At 50.6% G+C, this 24,248-nt stretch overlaps 7 protein-coding genes across 7 annotated transcripts; 2 read left to right on the top strand and 5 right to left on the bottom strand.

The window, feature by feature from the left end:
* Positions 1-88: 88 nt before the first annotated feature.
* T069G_04559 (aminotransferase class-III domain-containing protein) lies at positions 89-1,468 on the top strand (the record flags this gene model as incomplete). The annotated part of the gene is made up of 1 exon (XM_056171769.1): positions 89-1,468. The coding sequence occupies one exon, from the start codon at positions 89-91 to the stop codon at positions 1,466-1,468; it is 1,380 nt and encodes a 459-aa protein (XP_056028627.1).
* A 1,274-nt stretch (positions 1,469-2,742) lies between these two features.
* On the bottom strand, positions 2,743-3,466 carry T069G_04558 (uncharacterized protein; the record flags this gene model as incomplete). The annotated part of the gene is made up of 2 exons (XM_056171768.1): positions 2,743-3,028; positions 3,075-3,466. The coding sequence occupies 2 exons, from the start codon at positions 3,464-3,466 to the stop codon at positions 2,743-2,745; spliced, it is 678 nt and encodes a 225-aa protein (XP_056028626.1).
* Positions 3,467-5,171: 1,705 nt separating this feature from the next.
* T069G_04557 (uncharacterized protein) lies at positions 5,172-6,011 on the bottom strand (the record flags this gene model as incomplete). The annotated part of the gene is made up of 1 exon (XM_056171767.1): positions 5,172-6,011. One exon carries the CDS (start codon positions 6,009-6,011, stop codon positions 5,172-5,174), a length of 840 nt encoding a protein of 279 aa, XP_056028625.1.
* Positions 6,012-7,360: 1,349 nt separating this feature from the next.
* On the bottom strand, positions 7,361-9,870 carry T069G_04556 (uncharacterized protein; the record flags this gene model as incomplete). The annotated part of the gene is made up of 3 exons (XM_056171766.1): positions 7,361-8,537; positions 8,583-8,796; positions 8,874-9,870. 3 exons carry the CDS (start codon positions 9,868-9,870, stop codon positions 7,361-7,363), a joined length of 2,388 nt encoding a protein of 795 aa, XP_056028624.1.
* A 2,169-nt stretch (positions 9,871-12,039) lies between these two features.
* On the bottom strand, positions 12,040-14,717 carry T069G_04555 (sulfate permease family domain-containing protein; the record flags this gene model as incomplete). The annotated part of the gene is made up of 5 exons (XM_056171765.1): positions 12,040-12,621; positions 12,684-13,546; positions 13,633-14,173; positions 14,248-14,393; positions 14,474-14,717. 5 exons carry the CDS (start codon positions 14,715-14,717, stop codon positions 12,040-12,042), a joined length of 2,376 nt encoding a protein of 791 aa, XP_056028623.1.
* A 4,585-nt stretch (positions 14,718-19,302) lies between these two features.
* Positions 19,303-20,398, bottom strand: T069G_04554 (nmrA-like family domain-containing protein; the record flags this gene model as incomplete). The annotated part of the gene is made up of 3 exons (XM_056171764.1): positions 19,303-19,775; positions 19,835-20,297; positions 20,357-20,398. 3 exons carry the CDS (start codon positions 20,396-20,398, stop codon positions 19,303-19,305), a joined length of 978 nt encoding a protein of 325 aa, XP_056028622.1.
* Positions 20,399-22,397: 1,999 nt separating this feature from the next.
* Positions 22,398-23,960, top strand: T069G_04553 (zinc-binding dehydrogenase domain-containing protein; the record flags this gene model as incomplete). Its single annotated transcript, XM_056171763.1, has 6 exons — positions 22,398-22,633; positions 22,702-22,813; positions 22,874-23,207; positions 23,274-23,387; positions 23,440-23,574; positions 23,641-23,960. The coding sequence occupies 6 exons, from the start codon at positions 22,398-22,400 to the stop codon at positions 23,958-23,960; spliced, it is 1,251 nt and encodes a 416-aa protein (XP_056028621.1).
* Positions 23,961-24,248: the final 288 nt, after the last annotated feature.

Here is a 24,248-nt window from a genome sequence, read left to right as displayed (position 1 = left end):
CGTGATGCTGTAAGATATATCTTTCAGTTTAAGAAAGTAAATTGCACGTTCTGTATTGAAGCCACATCACTTCAACAACTTGGACCAAATGACCATCACCAACGCACAGACAGAGGAGCGAGAACCCAGCCTCCTGCACCGCTCTCTTATCGAACGCCCTCAAAAGGTTATCTCTGGGTCAGGCATTTACCTGACACTAGCTGATGGTTCTCGCATCCTCGATGGGTGCTGCGGCGCCGCCGTGTCAGTCATCGGCCATGGCAATAAACAAGTCCAAGATGCCATTATGCAGCAGTACTCGAGTATCGAATACGTGCACACCATGGCTTACACGACATCCAGCGCAGAGGAATTAGCTGATGCTCTCACCGAGTTGAGTAAGCCTTTTGGTTTGACCAAGGCTTACTTTGTTTGTTCCGGTAGTGAAGCCGTGGATGCGGCCATGAAGCTTGCGAGGCAATATCATGTCGAAAACGGCCAGCCGCAGAGAAAGAGGTTTGTTGCTAGGAGACAGGCGTATCATGGCAATACTATTGGAGCCATGAGCGTGAGCAGTAACTTACCGAGGAGAATCCCTTATGATGGCGTCTTGACGCTCGACAATGTGAGCTTCGTCAGCCCGACATATGCATATCGTGGGCAGCGAGATGCCGAAACAGAGGAACAGTACGCTGCTCGGTTGGTTCAAGAGCTAGACGACGAGTTTCAGCAAGTAGGCCCCGAAACGGTCATTGCTTTCGTGGCGGAAACGGTGGGAGGAGCAACTGCGGCTTGTATCACTCCGCCAAAGGGGTATTTCGAAGGTGTCAGGAAAGTGTGTGATCGATATGGCATCCTGCTCATCCTGGACGAAATCATGTGTGGGAGTGGCAGGACGGGGTCATACTTCGCCTTTGAGCGAGAAGGTGACGTGAGGCCGGATCTCGTTACGCTGGGTAAGGGTCTGGGGGGAGGATATGCGCCTATTGCGGGCGTCTTGATTAGTGAAAAGGTCGTTCACGTCTTGAAAAAGGGTTCGGCGAGCTTCGTTCATGGACATACATACCAGGCTCATCCGGCGTGCTGCGCAGCGGGCTTGGCTGTTCAGCAAATCATTAAACGTGATGATTTGGTGGCAAAATGTCTCTCCAGGGGAGTTCTTTTGGAATCTAGACTGCGCTCTGTTTTCGGAGATGCCAAGTATGTGGGAGAGATTCGTGGTAGAGGCTTATTCTTGGGGATCGAGTTTGTGCAGGACAGAGCATCCAAGCAGCCGTTCAAGCCAGCGATCAAGTTTGCTAGCAGAATGCAAGAAGCAGCTCACAGTCGCGGTTTGGCTGTGTATCCGGGGTCGGGGACTGTAGATGGAGTGAATGGCGATCATGTTATTCTTGCACCGCCGTTGACTATAACGGAAGAGGAGGTTGAGGAGATTGTGAGGTTGTTGAAGATGGCATATGATGCAGTAGAGGAAGAGTTAGTTGTATAAAGGTTGTACAATATTACGCTATAGAACCTCGTGAAAGGAATATGAATCAAGGTATTCAGGTTTTTGTACAAACGCTCTATCAAGTATTTATACTTGATTCACGCACGCTTCTAACAATGCCAAGAAGACACGACCCAATATACGTCGGCTTCTACTCCACACACGTGAATCGAGGTGTCGCTTGGCCAAACGAGCAGCCACGGCCGTTTGCTCGCAGCTAGACACCGGAGCTTTTGAGTGATGTTGATCCAAGTGGCTCAAGAAATCTCTAGGATCAAGAGAGATTCACTTCTCAGCAAGATCTACTTATACCCTCATCTCCCTCACTCTCTCCATGATTCTCCTTGTCTACACCCACCAAGAAGACAATCTCTCTGCAGTTCAAGAAACCATTCTCAATACGACAAGCTCACACTCTCTCCATCAACCATCGCACCATCAAAATGTGTAACTGGGACACCTACCTTTACATGTGCGGATGCTTCGACGTGAAGCTCAGATCCCAGTGCCAGTCCGCCCGCCAGGAAGACTTCGAATTCTGCAGCGCCAGCGGGCAAACCGTCAAGGCGGCGTGGTGTTACGCCCAGCCGTATCTCTGTGGGCGATGCAGGCGCATGGAATATCAGTCGGGACGTCCAGTTAGACGCTACATTCCGGCCTGGAACGAAATGGCTCCTGTTGCCCAAAACATGGCTGCACACAGAGCGAGGGCTCGGCATTGAGGCCAATTGGAGGCGTCTAGGGGTCTCCGGTTTCGTTTTTGGGAAGCTCACGAGTAATTCATGGCTGTGGTATCATCAACATGGGTGGGATAGAGCTGATATTGGGTAGCGGATTTCACTTCAGCTATTGAATCTTGAAATGTAGCAAAGATTGGAAAGTCGAGGCGTGAGAGCTTGAGGAGACTAGACACCATTTGGATTGAGATTGGTATAGCTGCGCGTAGGATATCAAGGATTCAACAAAGCTTTTTTCAGTGATGCTTCCAACAATTTTGCTGTGATTCGCCTCTAATTATGCGTGCAGAGAAATACCTATACTGCTCTTCTTATTACTATATCAAAATCCAAACGCAACGGTATGCCAGCCAGTAATCATTTCTGCTTAACGTATTACCTTCACATTAACTGCATCAACTTCAAAGCCAACAGTCACCTATGAACCTATGTTTGCCTGTCTGGAAGCCTACATCTCGGCTATCATCAATATCTTCATTCACGTCAAGCTTCACCTTGTATCACCATAAGAAGTACATCTTCAGGTTGCAATTAGGTCTATTGTACCGGTACTGAGGTTTCAATAGCCGCATCCTCTACAGGTGCCATCTTTTCTTTCCTAGATTTTCGCTCTGAGGAACCAGGCGGTGATGCTACTTCCGGCTCGGTCAGATTTGTTCCATTATCCGAGCCCGAGGTCCGTTCATCTTCGCTTGTTGTGTTAGTAGTATTAATGTTCGCTTGTTTTGCTTGATTGTGTGTGCACTGCTTCAAATGATCAGAGTAGTCGCGCTTTAGTTCGGTAAGCTCTTTCATAGATTGGAGTATAAACTCGTATTGCGCTCTGTCCGGCGTTAGCAGCGGACGAAAAGAGACCATACGGCACATACTCCCGATATGTGCTTCTCAAAAGCTCCACAGAAGTAATAAAAGAGTCAATCTCTTCAGGCAGTCTCTCAACCAATACCCCCCTGCCGACATTGTACGCATTGTCATCATCTGCTCGCATCACAGCTTCCATCATGCCTTGAGTTTGCGCAAGGCTGTCATGACAGATGCCCACACATATGTCGGATCCCGGCATCGTATCGTATTGCGAAATCTTACGGTAGATGGTGCCCAGAAGCAGAACGCTGACTTGAAGACGCTTAAGAAATGGCGATAACCGTCCAAAATTTGTCATGGTAGCTGCGGCACTGCGAAACTTGGCGATGCGTGGGAGAGAGTGCTTGATGAGGCCATCGAGGCCAATGACGATGGGTGGAGGAGCATCCATGATCATTATTATGTGTTAAAACTAGAATAAATGTCGATTTTGAACGGATGAATCGCGATGAATGGTCAAAAGGGGTAAGAAAGAATAAAGAGTGTGCAGTACTGGGTGGACAGTGCACTTGAACAAAATCAAGACAAGGAGCGACAAGTGACAAAGAAGAGAAACCCAAGCGAAGAAGAAATCGAGGGAAGGCGGGCAAGACGGGGAAAATGGGGTGTGCTCGTCTTCATAAAGGAGCAAGACATACAGTAAGACACGGAACATGGCGTTGTACAAGGATCGACACATAGCAACCCCTGTGAGGATTTAGGCGCCGAACATGCCAATGATTATGTCTTCAGCGGCGTAATAGCTCAGTGGAGAATTAGGATCACTATAAAGCTGAGAATCCTACGATAAAAAAAGAGGTAGGCAATCCGAATAGATGATGGGACGAGGAGGAGGGGTTCTTTCTTTTCAGATCTCAGAAACACTTATACACGCTCTTTGTTTGTGCAGAACAATGATATGCAAGCCACGTATGGGCGGTTTTGTGTCATCATTGATAATCTTCATATAATGTACGGAGAATTGCGAGCGGCCATCAAGAGTCTGCATGTCGATCCCCCAGCTGCACGCCATCAGTTCGTCTTCACAAGGGGTGGGCACAGTCATGCAACTCGCCAGGCACAGAGTATCACAGGCCCCGGCACCGCGCCAAGGTTCAAATAGGAAGCCATTCCGGTGGATTTCTTGGCAGTTCTTCAAGCCTAGCGGAAGCAGGAATCTTGATCTTGTTACGTTTCTTTACTTTAGGGATATCTCGTAGATGCCTCGCTAGGCATAATATTGCCTCCGAGACACGATGCATGTTGCACGATACAGTTACTTATATTGTCCATTAATCTTCCAATATGCAGAAGAAGAAAAAAACCTTCAATTTATTCTATAGTCCAAGGCAGAAAAGACTCCCCAACCTTCGTCTCGAAATCGGCACCCCAATTCTGACGTTATACAGCCCCCAACGGACAGGGATCTCCCGCGTGGCTTACAGAGCACCTCCCCGGCATATGTGGTATAGATCCGCCCTTGAAGCAAGGGGTTACATGATGATCATATGCTTGTTTTGCCCTTTTTTTTGCATGTGGCAGCTCAGCTCAGCTCTAAAGTGACGAGTTCCGAAAGATCGGAGGAGTGGCGCCCCTGTGCGTGATTCTCCCGAAATAATAGGAAACCAGAGTGTGAGATATTGGATGGTGAACGTATTTGATTCGCTTCGGGATTCAGAGACCACGTACACTCTGGTGGGTGTCACAGAGGAGCATCACCGATTTGTATGAGTATGAGTATGAGTATGAGCGCAGAGTCAGAATACCAATAGCGCCCCAGTCGGTCCGAACGCCTCATATCCACAAACCATATATGTATACCTACATGATGGTACATCTCAAATCGGGTGGTTCTAAAGCTCTCATATACTTCGCCATCATCATCTGCATGAATGAACCTCTGAATCGTCGTATTCGAGCTTTATTATGCCATATTTTAACGCTAATAGACGAGAAAAACACCATGTGTCATTTTCGACGTCTAGTCAATCTCATAAATTATCCGAACCGACATAGAAATAAGAGCAAAAAAGCTTCAATGCGTCCTTCTCATGCCCAATGCCGTTGTAAAAACTTTATAACAACATACCCTGCAAGGGCATCACCAACTCATAGTACCTCCATCACCAGTTCGGCCGCATATTCATCTTGTCCCTGAAAAATCCCTTCATATCTTCCACCCCTCTCGGCGAATTCAAAAAAGGAAACGCATCCTCGTACTCCTTCCAGCAAACATCCTCCACGCCGCTCTCGAGAACCACCTCTCGGAATGTTCTGCCCTGCTCCACGTACGCCTCCCCACCATTACTACAGTACTGCAGCAACAAAGGCGTCTTCTTCAGCACCTGGTTTTCCGTGGGCGAAATGTGGTTTGGACTGAAAAGCTGCTGTGTCGAAGAGAGTCGTATGTCGGACACGGGTATCTGTCCTGATATCCCCACGAAGCTGCCCAGCCGCTGAGGTCTGCTGCCATCCACATCCATTGAAGAGTCACCCTCCAGACTCATCAGCGCCATCAGCGCCATACCTGCACCGTGGCCGATCCCGCCGAAGATGATCCTATCCCAGCGGCCGCCCAGCATCACAACCTCGTTCCGTATGACCTTTTGTAGCTCTCGAATTCTCTCCCTTAGTCCGGGCAGCATGTTTCGCAGCCGCCGTTCTTCGTCACCGTCATTCATATCTCCTCTCCACCAGCTTGGCTGGCCTCTGTGTACCCCATGCTGTATTCCCGTGGAGATGGACAAGACAGATGGTATGAGGGGTTCGTCGGTAGGAGCTTGGGGAAACACCCACCTGGTCGAGGCAAAGTTTTGGATAATGGATCGCCATGAAAGGTCAGTAGCTTCGTGAAGTTGGTTGACGGTGTCGCGCGCGAAAATGCGGTTGTCGTGTAGCAATATGACGGTATGTGTGTGTGGCCTCGATGGAGGAATGGTGGTGAGCGGGAGATCTGCGACCATTGTATCTGTTTTCTATTCCTCCTCTCTCTGTATGTGTATTGCTGTCACGAATCTCTTTACGCTCCAGCAGGATATCAAGTATATAAGAGAGCAAAGCTATCACATAAGAAGATGAATATCAGCAACGTCCCACAAGAGCAGGCATCATACCAAGCGAAGATGCTAGCCGATGAACAACGGACCTACCCAGCTCCCAAGCAGCGCAACCCCCTTCTCTTATTTCAAGTAAAACAAGAGCCCATCTCGATCGATCTTTATCCCGAGTCCAAGAACCCCGTCACCGGCCCCCGCTCTGCCTCATCACCGATCTGCTGCCCAAAGCCCATCAATCATAGATGAAGGCGTGTGAACGACGGCAGCACAGATAAGAGGGAGTGGGAAGCCCAACCGCGACAAAAGAGGAAAAGAAGGAAAAAACAAAAAGTAACCAATAAATGGATGAACAAGGTGACAAATGACAGCTGTCAGACTCGGTGTAACGGTTACCTCACGAAAACCACAAACAGCATTCGTGCGAGTATGTGGGAAGGAGAAAGAAAGCGAGTGTGAAAAGAGGATGGACTCGGGTGAGATTTGCAAAGCCGCAGTTCATCGCATACGGTATGCCGTAGCATCCGTGCCTCTGGCGATCTAGGCCCTCGTTCTCTTATTTTTCTATTTTCTCATCCTCTTCACAAACGTGTCCTTACACCACGCAGATAAGGCACAAACTCTGCTGCAAGCCATGGTCGGATATGAAGCGGAGATTGAATGCGAGCCGTAAGTGGATGGATGGACAAGGTTCACAAAGGCGCGATGCAGGGTGGCATCGGTACGACGGACGGGGGGGAAGAAAAAAAAAAAGGTTCACGATCGTTGGCAAAGCGTTTCTCATTAATTAAACAAACACACCCTTCGGCTAGACTAAATATAGCCAGAGATCGAGGTCTAGAAGTTCGGAAGACATTATCCGAAGCTGAGCACGACTGGCGCCAAGAACTCCCGGCATCCCGTAACAATAAGCACCCCTCCCCTCCCTTCTCCGGCGTCGGCGGCCCTTTTGGTTCTTTTTTTCGGTTTTCCTTTTTCTGTTTTCTTACATCTTTTTTGTGATATGCCCGGCAAAATGGTATCGTGGTCTGGACCGAGGAGGAATATGCGATGCATCCTTTCACAGGATGGAGAGGGAGGTGCATGGCTAGAGCAAACAAAGTAAGGCAATGAAACAACCGATCCGTTACGCCTGATGCCATCAAGCATGTGTTCACCCAAAGGACCCCGCGGTGGAATTTTATCAAAGGAGAGAAGAAAGATAATAGAGAGAGAAAAGAGAGAATATGTAAAATTAAGATATAAAAGAAACAAAAAGATTAGTTATCCTCTTTGATAATGACAGGCTCCGACTGGACAAAGTTATCCTGAGTACTGTTCTGACTGCTGTCGTGGCTACGGCTCTGCTCCTTGGCACGCTTCGTCTCGAGGTGCTTGATGGCATCGCCCGTCAGCTCCTGGCGAGTCAGCAGCTTCCACACGTCCTTCTTCCTCGTCTTCCTGTCGCCAATGGTAATGACCAGACCCGCGGTAATGTTGCACGTTATGCTGACACAGAGGATGACGGTGGTAATGGCAAATGGCCGGTGGTGGTAGTCGATGCCCCAGGTGGTGGCACCGAGGGAAATCTGCAAGCACGAGTGACAGTCGAGCAGTATGACAATGGCAATAAGGTAGGCAAGGGGGAAAGCATGGTGCGTGAAAGTCTCGTCGGGTTTGTAGAAACTGTGCGACTTGGCCAGCTTCTTCTGATGGTGCCGCATCCTCTTCCACTGCTTGTACGTTAGCGGAGAGTCCTCGTCGTACTCAATGTCGAGCTTGGCGGCCTCGACGTCGCCGTCCTGGCCCACAATGGCCTGCTCAGGCTGGGGCACAGGCACCGGTGCTGCGAGGTTGCTGTTGCTGGTGGCGATTCGTTCGACCGATGCGCCGGCGCTGGCGGGTTCGAGACCGCCGCCGACCTGGGCGTTGTCGGCCAGTGGATCACCGGATGCGCAGTGTGAGAGCTCGACGCTGTTGCCAGGGATGCCGTCGATGATGCCGGCCTCCTTGTCCTTTAGCTTCTGCTTCTTGGCTTTGGCGATTTTGCGCGAATAGTGTACGACAAAGGCCATGTGGTACGTGTCAACGGCCCGAAAGGGGGCCAGGCCGTCGCCCATGATGGCGAAGAGAGCCACCAGCACGCTGTCGATGATGTGGATCGTGTACACCTGCTTGTCGCCCACGTAGATCCAGCCGATGAGGAACAGCACCCAGGCCAGGCCGAACAGGGTGATGAGCGTGGCGTAGAGGGTGACGAAGAAGCCCAGCGGGCGGCGCACGTACTGGCCGAAGCCCTTCATGGTGCGCTTGAAGCGCGACCGCCGCGAGTGCAGCATGTGGCGCACGCGGTCGTCGAGCTCGAGCTTCTCCTCCTCGGTCCAGCCCTCGAGGCTAAAGCCGTGCGGCAGCGCGGCATAATGCGAGTCTGTGAGCCTGGACGTGATGGTGTCGGATCTGCGCAGCGTCACCGGCGCCCCGGCCTCGGCCTCAGCCACGGACTCGACGCCAGTCTCGACCCTCGACACATCCTCGGCGGGTGGCAGTTCCTCTTCACGCTCGCGCTCGCGCTCTGCAGGGCGGCCCAGCCGTGCAAGCGGTGCATCGCGCGGTGACAAGACATAGGTGGGGCGACGATTGATCCAAGGGCCAAGATCAGGCACGAACAGGGAGTTTTGCACGTTGGTCAAGGTCGAAAGAGTCTGGACCTCGGGATCTAGTCACACAAAGACATGTCAGCAACTGCCGGAGCTCGTTCTAGACTCGGCTGAGAGGATGGGGGTCACCGCTTACCAATGATATCCAGCCAGTCCACCAGGTCTTCGCCGTACTCATCGGATTCGGGCTGAGCCCGTGCGGGATCGATGTTTTGCTGTGCATCGGCGGGCCCAGCTTGAGATTGGGAGCCCCGATTGATGGAGCCGCCGGGCCAGAACAGCCTACTAATCTTTCTCTTCCTAGACAGTCTCCTCGAGGGCTCCGAGCCCACAGACATGCGACGAGCATCGTCGTCTTCCAGCGGATCTTCGGGCAGTGATCTCGCGGGCGAAATGGGTGAGTTCATTCCAAGCTCTGCCATGGTTGGCCGTGAGCCTTCTTCCGTCAGTCGCGGCAGGGCCAGCTGAGGTACACGGCGCGAGTGTCTGGCGGCGTTGGCATCATAGACCTGGGCTGGGGGCATCGGCTGCGAGATGCTTCGCGGCCTCGCACCGAATCTGCGCGTCTCGTTGTCGCTGCTCTCCGACGCATAGTCGAGGTTCGCTGCAGAGGCGCCGCTGGAGCTGCGTCGGATGCGGATGCTGGGCTGGCGAGTGCGCTCGTAAACTGGCCGGCCAGACTCGGATCCAGCCGTCGACGGCGCCCGGCCGCGGATGCTCGAAGTTCGCGAGACTGCGCTGGACGTGGTGCCGAGTGGTGGAAAGTATTCCGTCTCCGACTCCTCGGCGGCGTCTGGCGTGGGGAGATTGTAGGAGCGGCGGGACGAGATGGATCCCAGGCGGCGGTTGGAGCCCCCGACGGAGTATCGCGGAGGCAGTTGCAGGCTGGATCCATCGCCGGTCGCAGCTGGCGGAGCTGGCGATGCAGATTGCGGTCTTGATGGCGGAAGAGAAGAAGTTGGTGCTTGTCCCGGTAGTTGGCCTTGTGCTTGTGTTTGTGTTTGTCCTTGGGCTTGTTGTTCTGGCGGCGGCGCTGACACAATGATAGTGTGCGGGTCAACATCTTCATCATCGTCTTGCCGGCGAGACGAAGCCGATCGCCATCGCGATAATCGCGAGCGGTTGGGATTCATCGTGGATGAACTGGGGGGAGAAATGAAGCGGACGGTGCAGTATCAGGTCTGAGCGGGTGGCTGGCGACACAGCATAAGTTATTTGATGGATTTGGATTTGCCGGTTCAATTGTCAAGTTCTGCTTAGTCAGAGCAAATGATGCGAACGAAACAAACAAGCAAAAACAGCGTCCCCGTCCAGGGAAGATGGGAATCGAGAGACAAAGCGGCTAAAAACAAGAATGAAGAGAGAAAGAAAATAAAAATGATATAGAATGAAAAGAAAGAGAAGAGAAAATGGAATCAATGGCCGGAGAGGGAGGGAATAAAGGGGAATAGCAGCAGATACCAGCCAGCAACACGCCGTACCGAGTACAGTACAGAAGTGATACAGCTGAATGCAGCAAGATAGTAGCCTACAGTACCGTACAGTACTATACAGTATGTACAGTAACTGTAGAACCACCAGCTGAAGATGTAATTGGATGTGATGGATGGCGATGGCGATCAATTCGAACTTCTGACCGGCTCAGACTCTGACAACTGACTCTGACAGCGGCACAGCAACGACGACAGCGGCAAATCAATTGAATTGCCGCGCCTCTCTCTCGTCTTCTCGTCTCTCGTCCTCCGGGCGGAACGACGGATCCTTCGGTCCTGGGCGGGAAAAAAGTTTAACGGCGCGAAGAGAACAAGAAAAAAGCGAAAAGCCACAGGCCCTCTGCCAGGCTGGGCGCTACGCCTTTTAGCGCTCGACAGACGCTGCAAATTTGCCGTCCACGAGCAGGGAAATTGGGAAGCCATTCAACGTCCCATTACGTCACATGCAGCCCAAGAGGCCCGTATCGAGTAATGGCTGGCTGCTTTGTCAGACGATAAGGTGTAATTAGCAACTTGGGCTAGCACTGGACTGGGGAAAGTCTGGCTTTTTAATTCTTTATTTTTTTTATTTCTTTCATTTCTTTTCTTTATAATTTATTAGAGATGGGACAGGGGGCGGCAGTTGTTGCTCTTTAATTTTGTTTTTCTTTTGTTTTCTTTTTGACTTAGGCTGTGCATTGGGCTGCTTCAATTCATTTCAATCCATTCCAAGGTAAACAAACAAAATAAACACTTACTCGACAACATCAGTGACAACACCACCACCATCATCATCATCATCATCATCCCGTTGAATCCATATCACTCACTCACTACCCCATATTACTGTAGGTATCCATCTTGCTATCCACGACGTCAATAGCGCCCATTAAACCCCGTAATTGAGCACTCAGCGTCAGGCACTCCATTTTAATAACTGGGGGTTCCGGCACATCATGTGAAGCTTGGCTGTGCACGCCCGGATGCTCTCGGTAGCAGCACGTTCTTGACTAATTGCCCGCGACATGCAATTACATGTCAATTACCCTCTCGACGCGGCTATTTCTGCGCAAAGGGTACGGTAACCTGTTCGTACTCGTACATACGTCCTGTCCAGTGATCAAGGCAAATGACGGAGTGAGTGGCTCGACTTGCTTGGGAACATCCCGTTAACTCCTCGGACATCGGAAGTACTGCCATCTGCATCTGTACGCCCTTCTAATATCACCGCACGGAGAACGTCCATCGACGATACTCACCTCAACTCACCTTTCATCCCGCTTCATCATCTTCTTCTTATCTTGCCGCGGAATAAACGTCCCGCCTCCTGATAAACTGAGCACGTGAGGCCACCTAGTAATAATAAGCCGCGTCAACGTTCAAGCTTGCGTGCTCAAGCCATCGCTCTTCGCCTTCGCCGCGTTTGCCTCAATCTGGCTCATTGTGCCCGATTCGTCATGGCTTACCCGGGAACTACGCCTTTGGTCTGCGTGTCACTTCCCACCGCCACCGGCTTACTTACTCTTAGTGTGAATCTTGGGATCAAAAAGTATTATATATCAAGAGTATATATTTATATATATGTATTTCTTTTCTACCGTGGGATCTTCTTGACATCCATCCCAAACAGCAGTGGTATCAGAGTTTAAAAAGTGAATGTGGTACCAAACATCAGATCCAAACCACCCGTAAGCTGGCAGATGGATATAGCCTGGACCTTGTTAAACAATGCCGCGCTCCAAACAGGACTAGAATAAGCTCAGAAAAAAAGAACCAAGATCCCCCCATTAAAACAAACAATATCCAAATCCAAATTCATAAGCTGCCCGCTCATTCAGAATCATTATCATTGCCATGTCTCTCCGCGTTTGCAATCGCAGACTCAACTGCCTCCTGCAGGTCAAAGTGAAAGTACGGCCTGTTCAAGCCCCGAATGGCAACCAATCTTCTGCTGCTCGGGTGCGAGGGAACGTCCTTGTCAGAAGCCTTTGAAATGTCATCCGAGTTGGTTCGCTCCACGTCGTACTGCACAGCCCGGCCGGCCTTCTCCTCCGCGGCAGCCGCTGCCGCCGCGCTGTCCGAGCCGCCCAGCTCCGCGATGCTGAAGATGGTCTTCCAGTGGCCCGCGCCCTCGCCGTCCTCGGCGTTGTGGCTGGGCGTGCGGTAGCCGAAGCCTGCCGCGGCCAGGGCGCGCTTCGTCCAGCGGTTCTCGATGTGGGCAAAGTGCCAGTCGACTGTTCGGGGAGCTGCGTAGCGGTCCAGCTGGTTGCGGACGTCGATCAGGGCTTGGGCTGCTGTCACGTCGATGATGTTGACCGTGGCGAAGTCGAGGATGATGGCCTTGAGCGTGGGCCGCTCATCGTGCTCTTCCTGCTTTTGGTTTCTCGGGGTTGGGTCGTTCCAGGGTCGGTCCTAACGAGCACAATATGTTAGCTTCTTGTGTGTATATACAAGAGAATATGGCATCAACTTACACCGAGCTTAGCAAGCGTCTTGACATCTGTGCGTCGAGTCTCCTTGAAAATGGTCTCCGTCAAGTGGTTGAGATATCGCGTGGCGTTGGGGTAGTTGAAGCCCTCGGCGAAGCGGTAGATGAAGATGCCGGGATACGGGCTCGACACAGTCACTCGGGGGTTGGAGCCGTCCTCGTGGCCCAGAGGCAGGAATCCGGATCGCTCCGAGTATTCTGATGGCTCGGCAAAGGCCTCTTGGTCACTCTTGTCTGTGTTGCCCTTGGTTGCTCGAACAGTCTTGACGCGGGCCACACCAAGGAAGCGGCCGCGGCTGAGGAACAGGCGGAAGACGACGATGGCAAAGGATACGCAGATGGTGGTGTAGATGCCGTTTTCGATGGTGGAGAAGACCGTCACCAAAACACCAGCCAGGAAGATGACCACTTCGAGGGGCGACACGCGCCAGAACTGGAAGACGACGGGGAGAGGTGTGATGACATCACCGACGGCGTGGATGATGACGGCAGAAAGAGCTGCGTTGGGAATGTAAAAGAAGAGAGCTGTCAGAGCATACAGAGCCAGCAGAACGACAATGGCAGTGATGACACCGGCAAAGGGCGTGCGCACACCGGCCTTGGCCTTGATGGCGGTACGAGAGAATGATCCCGTGGCGGGATAGGCGCCGAGGAAGGGACCGAGCAGGTTAGTGACGCCAATGGCGACGAGTTCCTGGGACGGGTCGATGATGTAGTTGTTGACTCGGCCAAAGGACTTTGAGATGGAAATGTGCTCGATCAGCATGACGATGACGGCGGCGGGGAGCTCGGGCAAAAAGGCCTTGATGATGGTGTCGTTGAGTTCGGGAGCGCCAGTGTGTTGGAAGCCTACAGAAGTCGAGCATGGTCAGAAAACGATACCATCTAGATGATTGTGGATATACACATCACGGAAAGGAGATCTGTTAACATACCACGAGGAACCTTGCCCAGGATGCTGATTCGAGGGTGGGCCTTGTTGTGCAGCGTCATGCCGGCGCTGATGCCCGTGTACAGCAGGATAACAAAGGCCGTACGCAGGGTCGAGATGAAAAAGTACAGCTTGGCCCGGTGAGGCTGCTTCTTGGCCAGGTACGTGCAGGTGCCCCTAATCAGATACAGCATCAGGAGAGAAGTCAGACCTAGGGCAGCGTCAATGGTCGTGGTTGGCAGGCCCTTGAGCGTGTCGATGATGACCCTATAAGGCGCAGCACGCGTGTTGACGCCCTTGATGCCCATCAGCTTGGGCACTTGGCCGGCGGCGATGTTGATGGCGGAGCCCGTCATAAAGGCGCAGATGGATGGCAGCGAGATGAACTCGACGATCCAGCCCAGGCGTGCGAGACCGAGGAAGCAGATGATGGCTCCTGCAATGATGGCCAGGGCCGAAGCAATGACGTGGCCGGGGACATCTGGGAGTCGTGTTGCCGCCTTGAGAACGACGTCGCCGGTGACCTGGGACATGACAGCAACAGGCTGTGGTTATGTGTTAGCGACAGGCGTTCTCATCAAGTTCGACTTATACACGCGGTTCGAATGATGAGACTTACTCCGATGGTGATATCCTTGGAAGTCGCAAAGAACCAGTAGATCAAGACACCCATGAAAGAAGAGTACAGGCCATATTCAGGTGGAAGCTGGGCAAGCGCGGCATACGCCATACTCTGAGGAACGACAACGGCGCCAACGGTGACACCTAGTAGACGAGGATTAGGCACATTGAATTTTCGAAACGTTTTATAACAATGGTATCAAAAGGTAAGCGGACAAACTCACCAGCAATCAAGTCGCCGATGAACCATGTAAAGTTGTATTTGCCAATCCAAGAGAGAAAGGGAAACAGGTGGTAAAAGTACTGTCCGACATCGTGAAGTGACGGAGTGATCTCCTCGAGGAATTCTTGAACGGTCGGCTCTCTCTCGATGAAGGGATCTGCGTTGGATATTGAGGGGATGTCGCTGTCACGATCTTCCGTTCTGAAGCCAAGGGCCTTGGCAACGCGCTCTTTGGCTGCAGCCATGGCTCTGGTGTAATGATATTGATGGCGAAGAAAAGGACGGAGGGGACAAGAGAAGATAAGAAGAAGGGGGCTGAAGTATAGCAAAACTTTCTGATACCGCCGCCGCTCTTGTTACTCCGAGGTATCAATTCCCAACGGTCAGCACCGCCGGTCTAGTTCCTGTCTGTGTCACCCAAAGAGGGCTGGAGACGGAACTATTAAAATCGTAACGCTGCCCTGCTGTTGAAGATGATGAACCACCCTCTTCAGAGTTACAACGGATGAAAAAAAGAGAAAGAGAAAAGGAGAGAGTTGGGGAGAGATATGCGGATGCAGAAGCGGGTGGAGAGACGGCCAAACCAACTTTATTTATGTAGCATCCCAGATGGAATATTGGGTTGCGCCGAGTCTGGTACAGGTACAGGACCAGGGACTATCACGCGTATGGATAAGGATGAACATTGCATCCATGCCATGTGCCGTATCCGCCTCTAGGATCAGCCTCCAGTCTTTTCGTTCGTCCTTCTTACTCTTACATGCTGGTGATGTGATTCCCAATCTTTCTGGGGCTGGATGTCACTAGCAAGTCCCTCCACAGCTGTGGGCACCGGAGCGGGTACCGATATGATACATGTCTCGGAGACACTAACACTAAATCAAACAATCTCCATGCAAAAGAGCATCCATTACCAAGCCCCCATTGATACTGTTACACCCATTATCACGCAAAAGGAGCCAATTAGAGGCCTCACAAAACGGAGCTATCGAGAGAGAAAAAAGAAAAATCAAATCTGGCACAGCTGGTGGTGCGCGGGTCTGTGGCCAGAGATGGGCAACTCGAAGCTTTGTCTAGAGAGCCACCGGATTGCGTGCTTCTGGCTAAGTATTCGCTTGCAGCTAAAGGACCCAGGGGGGAGAAACAGACGGCTAGCCTAGCCACGGCTCCTCTTTTTTTCTTCTTTTCTTTTTCTGTACCTAGTATTGAGGCGGGTGAGACCGGGGTTGGAGGATGTAGCGGGCTCATAGTTTGTTGGTGGGAGAGGTACTTGGACAATGAATGTTCGTCTGGATTGCGTCAACTGATGGACACCGAAAACTCTGAACCCAATTTTCGGTGATGTTCTTTTTTGAGCGTGTTGGTTGTTCTATTGTGTTTGCTTGTTGATCCGGGGAGCTGGATGATGGGGGTCCTGGTGCAGATGATGGGTGCAGTGTTACAGTAAATCTGTGCTGTCTTGCATGAGTCTCTGTGTCTGTCAGCATCCATCTCTGCGTGTCTCATTCGCAAAGGAACATCGCCATCCTCCCAGCAAAAGCACCATCTACCCGACAACTCCACACTCCACGGCTACGGCATCGCCTCGCAACGCAATGATCCCTGCCTCCCATGTCATCTTTCGGGCTGACACACCTCTTTGGGGGCTTGTCTGGACCCCATGCCGGCGACCCGAAGCTCGCCATGATGTGCCTGAGTTCATACGAGGAGATTTCTTCGCCCACAAGAACCTTATCTTTGCGATGCCTCATCGCTGAGTCGTGTTCAGTATAACGAGGCTGGGCAGGATCTCCTACTGTATCACCGCATCTCATAGAACACAGACCTGCACGTCCCTTCACAAATCGTGCTTTGCCTGTCGTACACAAGCTGCTCTGCAGACCTGCTTGTACATATATGCGTCCCAAGAGATCTAGACAGCATCCGGACCATCGCCGCCTAACTCGATTTAAGCTACGACACTAAGGGCACTTGCTGGAGGAGGATCCAAATCGACCAGGCGCCGGGTAGGCGTATTATTCCGTGCTCCGCGTCCTATAGATGGGATGTACTACGACCATGCCATGTCATGTACAAGCATGGAGACACGGCTGGGGGACCGGTGCGTTGTGCAAATCCCTCCCATCCTCCGCCATCTCCGCCCGTGTCAAAGGAGAGAAAAAAAGAAACCAAAATGGCCCCGTCGAGAACATCATCTTCTGCCTGCCTGACGAACTGGCTGGGCCTATCAGCAACTTCCATCTCACGGCAGACGACTCACGCCCGCTTCGAATACACCCCGTCTTGTGACATTTGTCTGTTCCTTAGCTGCATGTCTTGGGCTTGCTTGCCCTCAGCCGCCAGCCATCTCAGCAGATGCTTCACGCCCACGCCAAGTTTTTCATCACAAGGATGCAGAAACCACGTCCACGTCGCAACAGCTCGATGGGACATGGGCATCCCTGAACCGCCCTGACATTGGCTCCAATAAGTCGAAAGGGTCCCCCATTATGGAGCCTCGGGTGGTCGCCCTTTTTGGAGCGACTTCCAGCACTTCCAAAAACGTTGTAATAGCGCAGATGGCGCAATCTTCCCATGTACACTCGTTATATGCCCGCCTCTTGATTACGCACCCAAACCAAAAGTACATTACAGCTCGCTGGGCTGAGGGCATGGGGGCGTTAGCAAGGCTCTGGTCGCCGACAAAGAGAGTCTGGGCCATTGTTGGGACTTGTTCAAAGGGTCATGACCGATCAATAATTATTGCGCCTTGAGCATTTAATATTGGTCATCTGGATGCTGTTAGCACTTGGTCTATTCTGTGCTTGCCGCCAGTGACGTGTCTTGTATACAAACTCGGTGGCACTCGAAGAAGACTCCTTGCTGAAGAGGCGCATGAGAAGCCTGGCCAAGAGGCCGTCCATAGTCGAACCAACGGGCGATCGGGGAGCTATCCATGACGACGGCCGCCGCCTCACGCGAGCTAAGAGGATGTCGGATAGTAGCAGCAATGCATGCTCAAACTCAACTGCAGTATGGAGTATACAATGCGTCAACCGAGTCCATGGGAGCGACAGCCAACCTGCTCCGTCGACTCGTGCCGTGGTGGGCTATCTATCCGGCTACGCCGACACTGAGACATGCTCAGCTTTGCAGTACTCAGAAGCATTATCTGAAGACTCCGTCTTATGCTGCTCAAAGTTTGTCGTTGTGAACGGCATAACTCGCCCTTCCAGAAGCTGAATTAACATCCCGGCCGTCACTTCAGCCCAAAGAGGTACCGAGTCACATGGATGGATGTCTTCTATATCCTGGTTCAGTCTACAAGCCTTGTCACAAGTCTCTATCCCCAATATTAGACTGTTTGTTGGCGCTCATAGACAATTCAGGTATTGTCTCTAGCTTCTCCAAGTGGCGAGGTTGGGCACGCCTGCAACACTCTCTGACTGGAAGGGAGGTGAAGCTGAAGCAATAGCCTTGACCATTCTCTCATCTCCCGGTATGTAAAGCGTACTAGTATTTCAGCAAGCCTCTTCAGCTGAATCCTATTCAAGCCCGTCTTTCACATGCCGTGCTGGGGACGGTGATCATCTCGATCTCTTGCCCCCCCTTTTTACTTTGAGTTGCCTCTATCAAGCACACGGCATATCATTTCATGACACCATGGCGCCATCGGAAGGCGCCATTCTAGCCATTACATGTCGCATTAGACATCTATGCCTACTACGAAGTAGTCCGTGGGGTCCAATGCCGGGTTTCCAGCCGTATTATCTCAAGTGAAAAAAGAAGATGTGTGATATCAAGAAACGTCAAGCCACGCAGCAGGCTTAGGGTGACGCCGCTACTACTAGCCTCTCCCCTTGTTGACTGGAGGTTAGTGATACAAGTCCATTTCCCGGATTTCTCCACAGGGGTTTTAAGAATATCTGCCCCGGCAAGAGATTGGACCCCCGGACGAAAGCTGAGGCTTGCTTGGTCTAGACTCTATTATACAGAGACTGGCGTGCGTCTAGATGGAGAGGATTGTTGAGCTGGCACGTTGACACGTGAGCTAATGTAGACTGAGTTTGAATCGATGATGTTGAATGAAGTTAATGTGAATCAAGTGTAATTTTGATTACACGAAACTTGTCAGATTAGTTCTGCCAAGAATCTCAAATAGCCACTATGTAGAGCGGGATGAAGGTAAAGATAGGGGCGGGACTGGGAGATATCCCGGTTCGGCCTGATGGATGTGCAAGTTGAGAGTGAAATTTCGTCTCAAGTTGACGTAAACATATCTTCTAAAAGATCTCGCTGTGCACACAACGGGAGAAAAGGGAGCGTACAAAGGCACAATAGCAAAGATGCCATCAAAAAGATGCAATAAATCTTGTGATTATACCTTATTTTACAGATATCTAGGGCATATTCAATTTCGTAATGTGGTCCCGGGAACCAAACATGGCCATTGTCTCTGGGATCTGTGATGGTCTGGATGACCCATATTGACGCCAGCAGCGTACAACCCAATATGATTACATCTCTTTGCATTTATACGTGGTATTGGTTGACAGGTGGATTGTCAGCACTCCAAAGACTACCAGGTATGCCTACAGAGCATTCGTCAGACTATCTAGGGTAGTATGTTCAGTTGTTGCAGCACAAGGTTCTTTCTCTCTGCTGTTGCCGTCTGGTAGTATGAAAGCCGATATGTGTTTCCAACTCCTATTTTACCTCACAGGAAATAAGAACGCATAATTATATATACAGGTAACTATTATTGATGTAATTAGCTAAAGTATTCAAATATCTTCCCACCATAATAAGATGCTGGGCAGCTATATTGTATACTTTGCGCTGAACCGCTACTTAGATAATTTTACCCTGTGCCAAAGAGCGTTGAACAAGGTCGTCAACAACCCTTTGTGCCCTTTCATCGCTTGGCAGCGGGAGTCCCAACCTCTCATTATCTGGGTTCGTCCATGCAGTCAAACCGCCAGTAAAAGGATACGTCAGTACTCCTATGAACTCTTTCCAAGTGTATATACCATTTCGCATGTTCTCATCTGCGGCCTTCTTCCTCTCAGCGATTGAGAACGAGGTAATCTCCCAGGGCTCTTGGGATTCGGAAGCGTCCTGGAAGCTTTTTACAATCTTCTGCAAGGTTGTTTCGCCATCGCAGATATAAAAGAAGCCGTTCTTGACCTTTGGGTACTTTGTCAACAGGCTGTCTAGCCCTTTGGTCAGTGTGTCAAGGCTGGATACGGAGATGAGATTGTGACCCCCGTCACCGACTGAAGCGGTGCGTTTGTTTAGATCCATTGGTGAAAATGGGGTTAGACCTGAGATGAAAGTGATTAATAGGAAGCACCTCGACAGCGTTGAGATCTTGGTAACTTACTTATCAACAGATTACCGACGTGTAGGGTTACAAAGTCAATCTTGCCTTCGGCAGATCTGGCCAACAGGTAGTTGTGTATCACCCTCTTTGCTGCAATAGCCCCATTAGGGGGGAGAGTGTTGGGGCCCATTCTCGCATCCGTCGCCGCATATGCACCGGCAGTATCAGGTGCCCACTCTGAAGGGACGAAGAGCTTCACCCCAGCCTCAATGGCTGCGTTGATGAGGGCGATCTGAACAATATCGAGATTCCCTCCTGGGCCGAATTGCGTGAACACGACCACGGCATCAGCGCCAGTCAATGCCTTGACGAGACTTTTGTGATCTTTTAAATCGACTTGCACAATGGGAATCCCCTCTGGCACGTTTTTATACTCGGAAAGGTCTTTGCGTCCGATGAAAGTAATGTCGTACTTTTTGATCGCGGCAACGCGCTGCAATATTTGGCCGCCAAGTCGGGCTCCCTACTGAAGAGTCAGTTGCGATCTTGCTGAGTCCAAGGAGTCACGAGCCTATTACTCACTCCATACCACACAATTTTCTTGATGATGCCCTCAGATGCCATGGTGGGTTGAGAATGCAGTCAAATGGATGATTTTGTTTCTGGAGAGCAAACCCTCGCTTTTCGATCTGGCCATCGCTCGTCTTAAATCCCCCAGTACATGGACAACAGTGGTGACATATGTTGACTGATTATTATTTTCTACGATTCCAGTGTTGCATCCCACCGGCTTTATCCCATGGATTCATTCATCGATGCCGAATCTACAGGACATCTGCCGAGTGATAGACCTCCCGTTACTTAGTGACGATTATTAATCACCGAGTCTCTAAGAGATGCGTTGGGGTTCAACAAGAGCACCAACTATGTTGAAGATGAATCATAAATGGAAGAAAAGCATTCAACAGACGACAGGACATCTAACGGAGACTTTCAGTAACAATCGGCACTTTCCAATACGGGATGAGGGCTTGGTAATCTGAGTTGCTTGATAATGAGTCTCGGCAAAGATTACTGATCTCGGTGAGAGTACTTGTCAAAGGCCACGCGAATGGGAGCGGCAAGAGCCGTGTCTTTGCATGATCTGGGATTAGGCTTTCTTACACCTTCTTGATCGATCCGGACGATCTCAGTGAATTACAGACTAGGCAGTTGATGGAATAGGAGAGAGTATGAAAGAGGCGGTTTGGCGAATGGCGCTGGTTTACGGATAAGCTAAGCATGATGAACGCGTTGCCTGAATCTCAACATCGAAAGATCTTGTACCATCCGTGTATCAAATCGTTCGCTGATAAGTAAGTGCTTATCTCTTCCTCCATGTTTTTCTTATGCTCGGTCGGTCGTTCTCTCGTGTCTGGCATATAATGAAGGTAAAGCTGTAATTGGCAATGGCCGAGAAATCGAATGAAGCAAGCGTGGCAACCACATCATCAACCTTCTGGCCTTGATGAAACTAGGCTGGATTACAGAATCGTGTCAGAAATTCGTTCTCATCGCCATGAGGTCAACGCTCTTCTGTGGAACTTTGGAGTCGCATCACAATCAGAAATACGATCTCTTGTGTATTTGGGGAATTGCCGACTATATATCCCACACAGACTTGGCTACATGTAGGCAAAGCCCCTTTTGACTCCGGCCGAACCTAAACCCACTTACACCTAGATAGGTAGTGAATCTCGATTGTGTGTGCATCAAGGGCTGACCAGCTCCATAGTAGTTCTCACTATGGCATCACTCTAACGTGCGCCAATGGGTAAGCTGATTCGCTCCAAATTGTTTCTTCCCCACGCCACCGAAGTCGTCCCTCGCCCCGCTACTGATCACGACATCTCTTGGTTGCCGTCGTCATTGTGCCCCTGCGACTCAAGAGCACTGAAAAGAGGAATAAAAAGAGAAGTAAAGGGTATACAGACCCTCACTTTGTGTTTCAACTGGAAGAGTGTGGTGTGATGCTGCTGTATTTGTTCACCAGCCACACGCACTCTCTGTGACTATCTATTGTGTTCGTAAACGCCCAAATGGTTGCGACGTTATTCAGCTGTATGCGAAGTCGACCGAATACTTGCTCAGATCGCTTATCCGGGTCATACGGACAACGCCCGGCCGTCAACTACTGTCTCTCTTCAGAAAGATGATTCAGCCAATCATGAGCCCGTCAAGCTCAAAAGGGCATGAATATTTCATGGGCTTACTCTGTCACTGATGATGACAAACCACTTGTGGCTGAGTGAAGTTTGCAGAATGGGCCCACGAAGTGCTCCTCAGGGATTTCCACTTGCAACGGGTTACCACTCTGCGGAAGATACTTTATCGGCGACTAGCACTAGTTTGCCTGTAGTTTGCAAAACATGTAAGCGGAACTGCTCTGTGTGCCAGACTACTCATGCAGAGTCACGCTTTGCCTTGGATAAATATACCGTCGGGAGCTGTAGATCGTCTCGCAAAAGCAACCTAGCTCCCATCACGCAATTTACAAGGTTAGGACGGTCTCCTACCACTGCTGATGGTTGCTGGATTTTGATCACAGGTTCACGGCTTTATTATTAAACATAACAACCATATCATGGCCGTGGCCTCATCTAAAACAATTGTGACGATCGCAGGGGCTGCAGCCATTACATCGTTTCCGGCCGCCACGTACGGAAAAGCTGTACCTTATTCGCAACGACAGCTGCTTCTCCATGACCCTCGACAGCCATATAAGCTCCACACAGATAGAGAGATCCCTGAACTAAGATTCGGAGATTTATTAGTTGAAGTGCATGGCATTGGCTTGAATCCAATCGACTGGAAGTCAGCGTGCGTATTTCCCCTGCAGAAGGGCCACCGCTCGTCACCTTTACTGTTTACTAACCAACCTGTTGTAGAGATTTTGGACTTGTGCTTCCGTCACCACCATGTCTGAATGGACGTGAGTTTATAGGCAAGATTATAGCTTCAGAAGTCGACCAGAGATGCAAACTTCAGCCGGGAGAATGGGTGAGTCTCTGAACACTTCTATTGCCGCATCACGTTTATGGCTGGCTGACATTGGTCAAGGTCCTCGCTGTGTCTACAGACTACCGCGACTTTAGAAAATCCGCTTTTCAAGAGTATGCCATTGTCTGCTGCTACAATGCCATTCGGATTCCCAAACATGTCGACCCGTTTAAAGTCGCCCCTATGGGCGTTGCCTTTGTCGCAGCAGGCCTCTCTCTCGGAGTTTGTTTAGGTGTCACTTTTACAAAGGGTCCCAAAAAGCGAGAGTTTAACCTTCTTGAGAATGCGAGATGGTACCCAGAAGACGTGCCTGATGATATCGCGGAGGAGGTCTTTGACGCCCTGGCGCCTTGCTATCAAGCTCAGCCCGGCGAATGGCTATTAGTCTACGGAGGTGAGAGACACTACTTCTGAAGAGAGAAGAGATTTGATACCGAGCACTGACCTTTTCTTTTCGAAGCATCTACCGTTACTGCACAGATCGTGATTCAACTGGCGAAAATAGGAGGCCTGAAAGTAGCAGGCGTTGCTGATCTCGGCAAACATCGACAACTTCTACAATCACTCGGAACTGGTGCGTTCAGATGAAGGATCTTGACAAAACCATTGCTAACTAAAGGCTGTAGATATTTTAATTGATCGTAGCGACCTCGATCAAGCCAAGCGCGATATCAAACGACTCATCCCAGGCTCACTAAGATTCGCCATCGACACAGTTGGGCCAGAAACTGCAGCATGGTGCCAACAAGTTCTTGCAGAACGCACAAGCTCTAGATACTGTTCCCCAGGAAAAGAGACACCGACAAATCCGCCACCAGTTGATCCAGTTACGCGAGGAGGTGGCAGCAAATTGAGCCACCTCGTTGCCATGACAGGCCGTCCCGAAAATCTTCACCCTAATGTCCAGGTGCATACAGTGCCCATCAAGCTCTTCCACACAAGCCAATGGGTTGGTGGGCACCTGAGTAAGTGGCTATATGAGCTTCTTGATACCAATAAGTTACGACCTCCAGAGGTTGAATTTGTACCAGGTGGACTTGGTGCCATTAATGGGGCATTGGAAAGACTAAGACAGGGCAAAACATCAGGAAAGAGGATAGTGGTTCGTATGAAGGAGCCTGAGACGAAAATTGAACTTTTTCCCTAGATACCTTTGTTGCGCCGATTTATGCGCATTCGACGCACATAGCATGAGAACATCGTTAGCGAATATTACAAATTATTTGCTTCGAGATGAGAGAAGCTGTTATTTTCTCAATAGCTGTCACTCATCAAACTAAAATGATCAGGCCTGTGACAAGAGGATGTAAATAGTAGACAAGCCATGAGGCAAGTTAATACGCAGAGATCTTAAGTAGCAGCCAAATTACCTTAACCTTTACAGTTGTATTTAATTTTTCACTCTTTCTCTACGGTTCTTGATTAAGTTCATCGT

This window comes from Trichoderma breve, chromosome 3 (genome assembly GCF_028502605.1).
Source record: "Trichoderma breve strain T069 chromosome 3, whole genome shotgun sequence".
NCBI lineage: Eukaryota > Fungi > Ascomycota > Sordariomycetes > Hypocreales > Hypocreaceae > Trichoderma > Trichoderma breve.
Note: the sequence above shows the minus strand (reverse complement) of the source record. Positions and strands in the feature narration are given on the sequence as shown.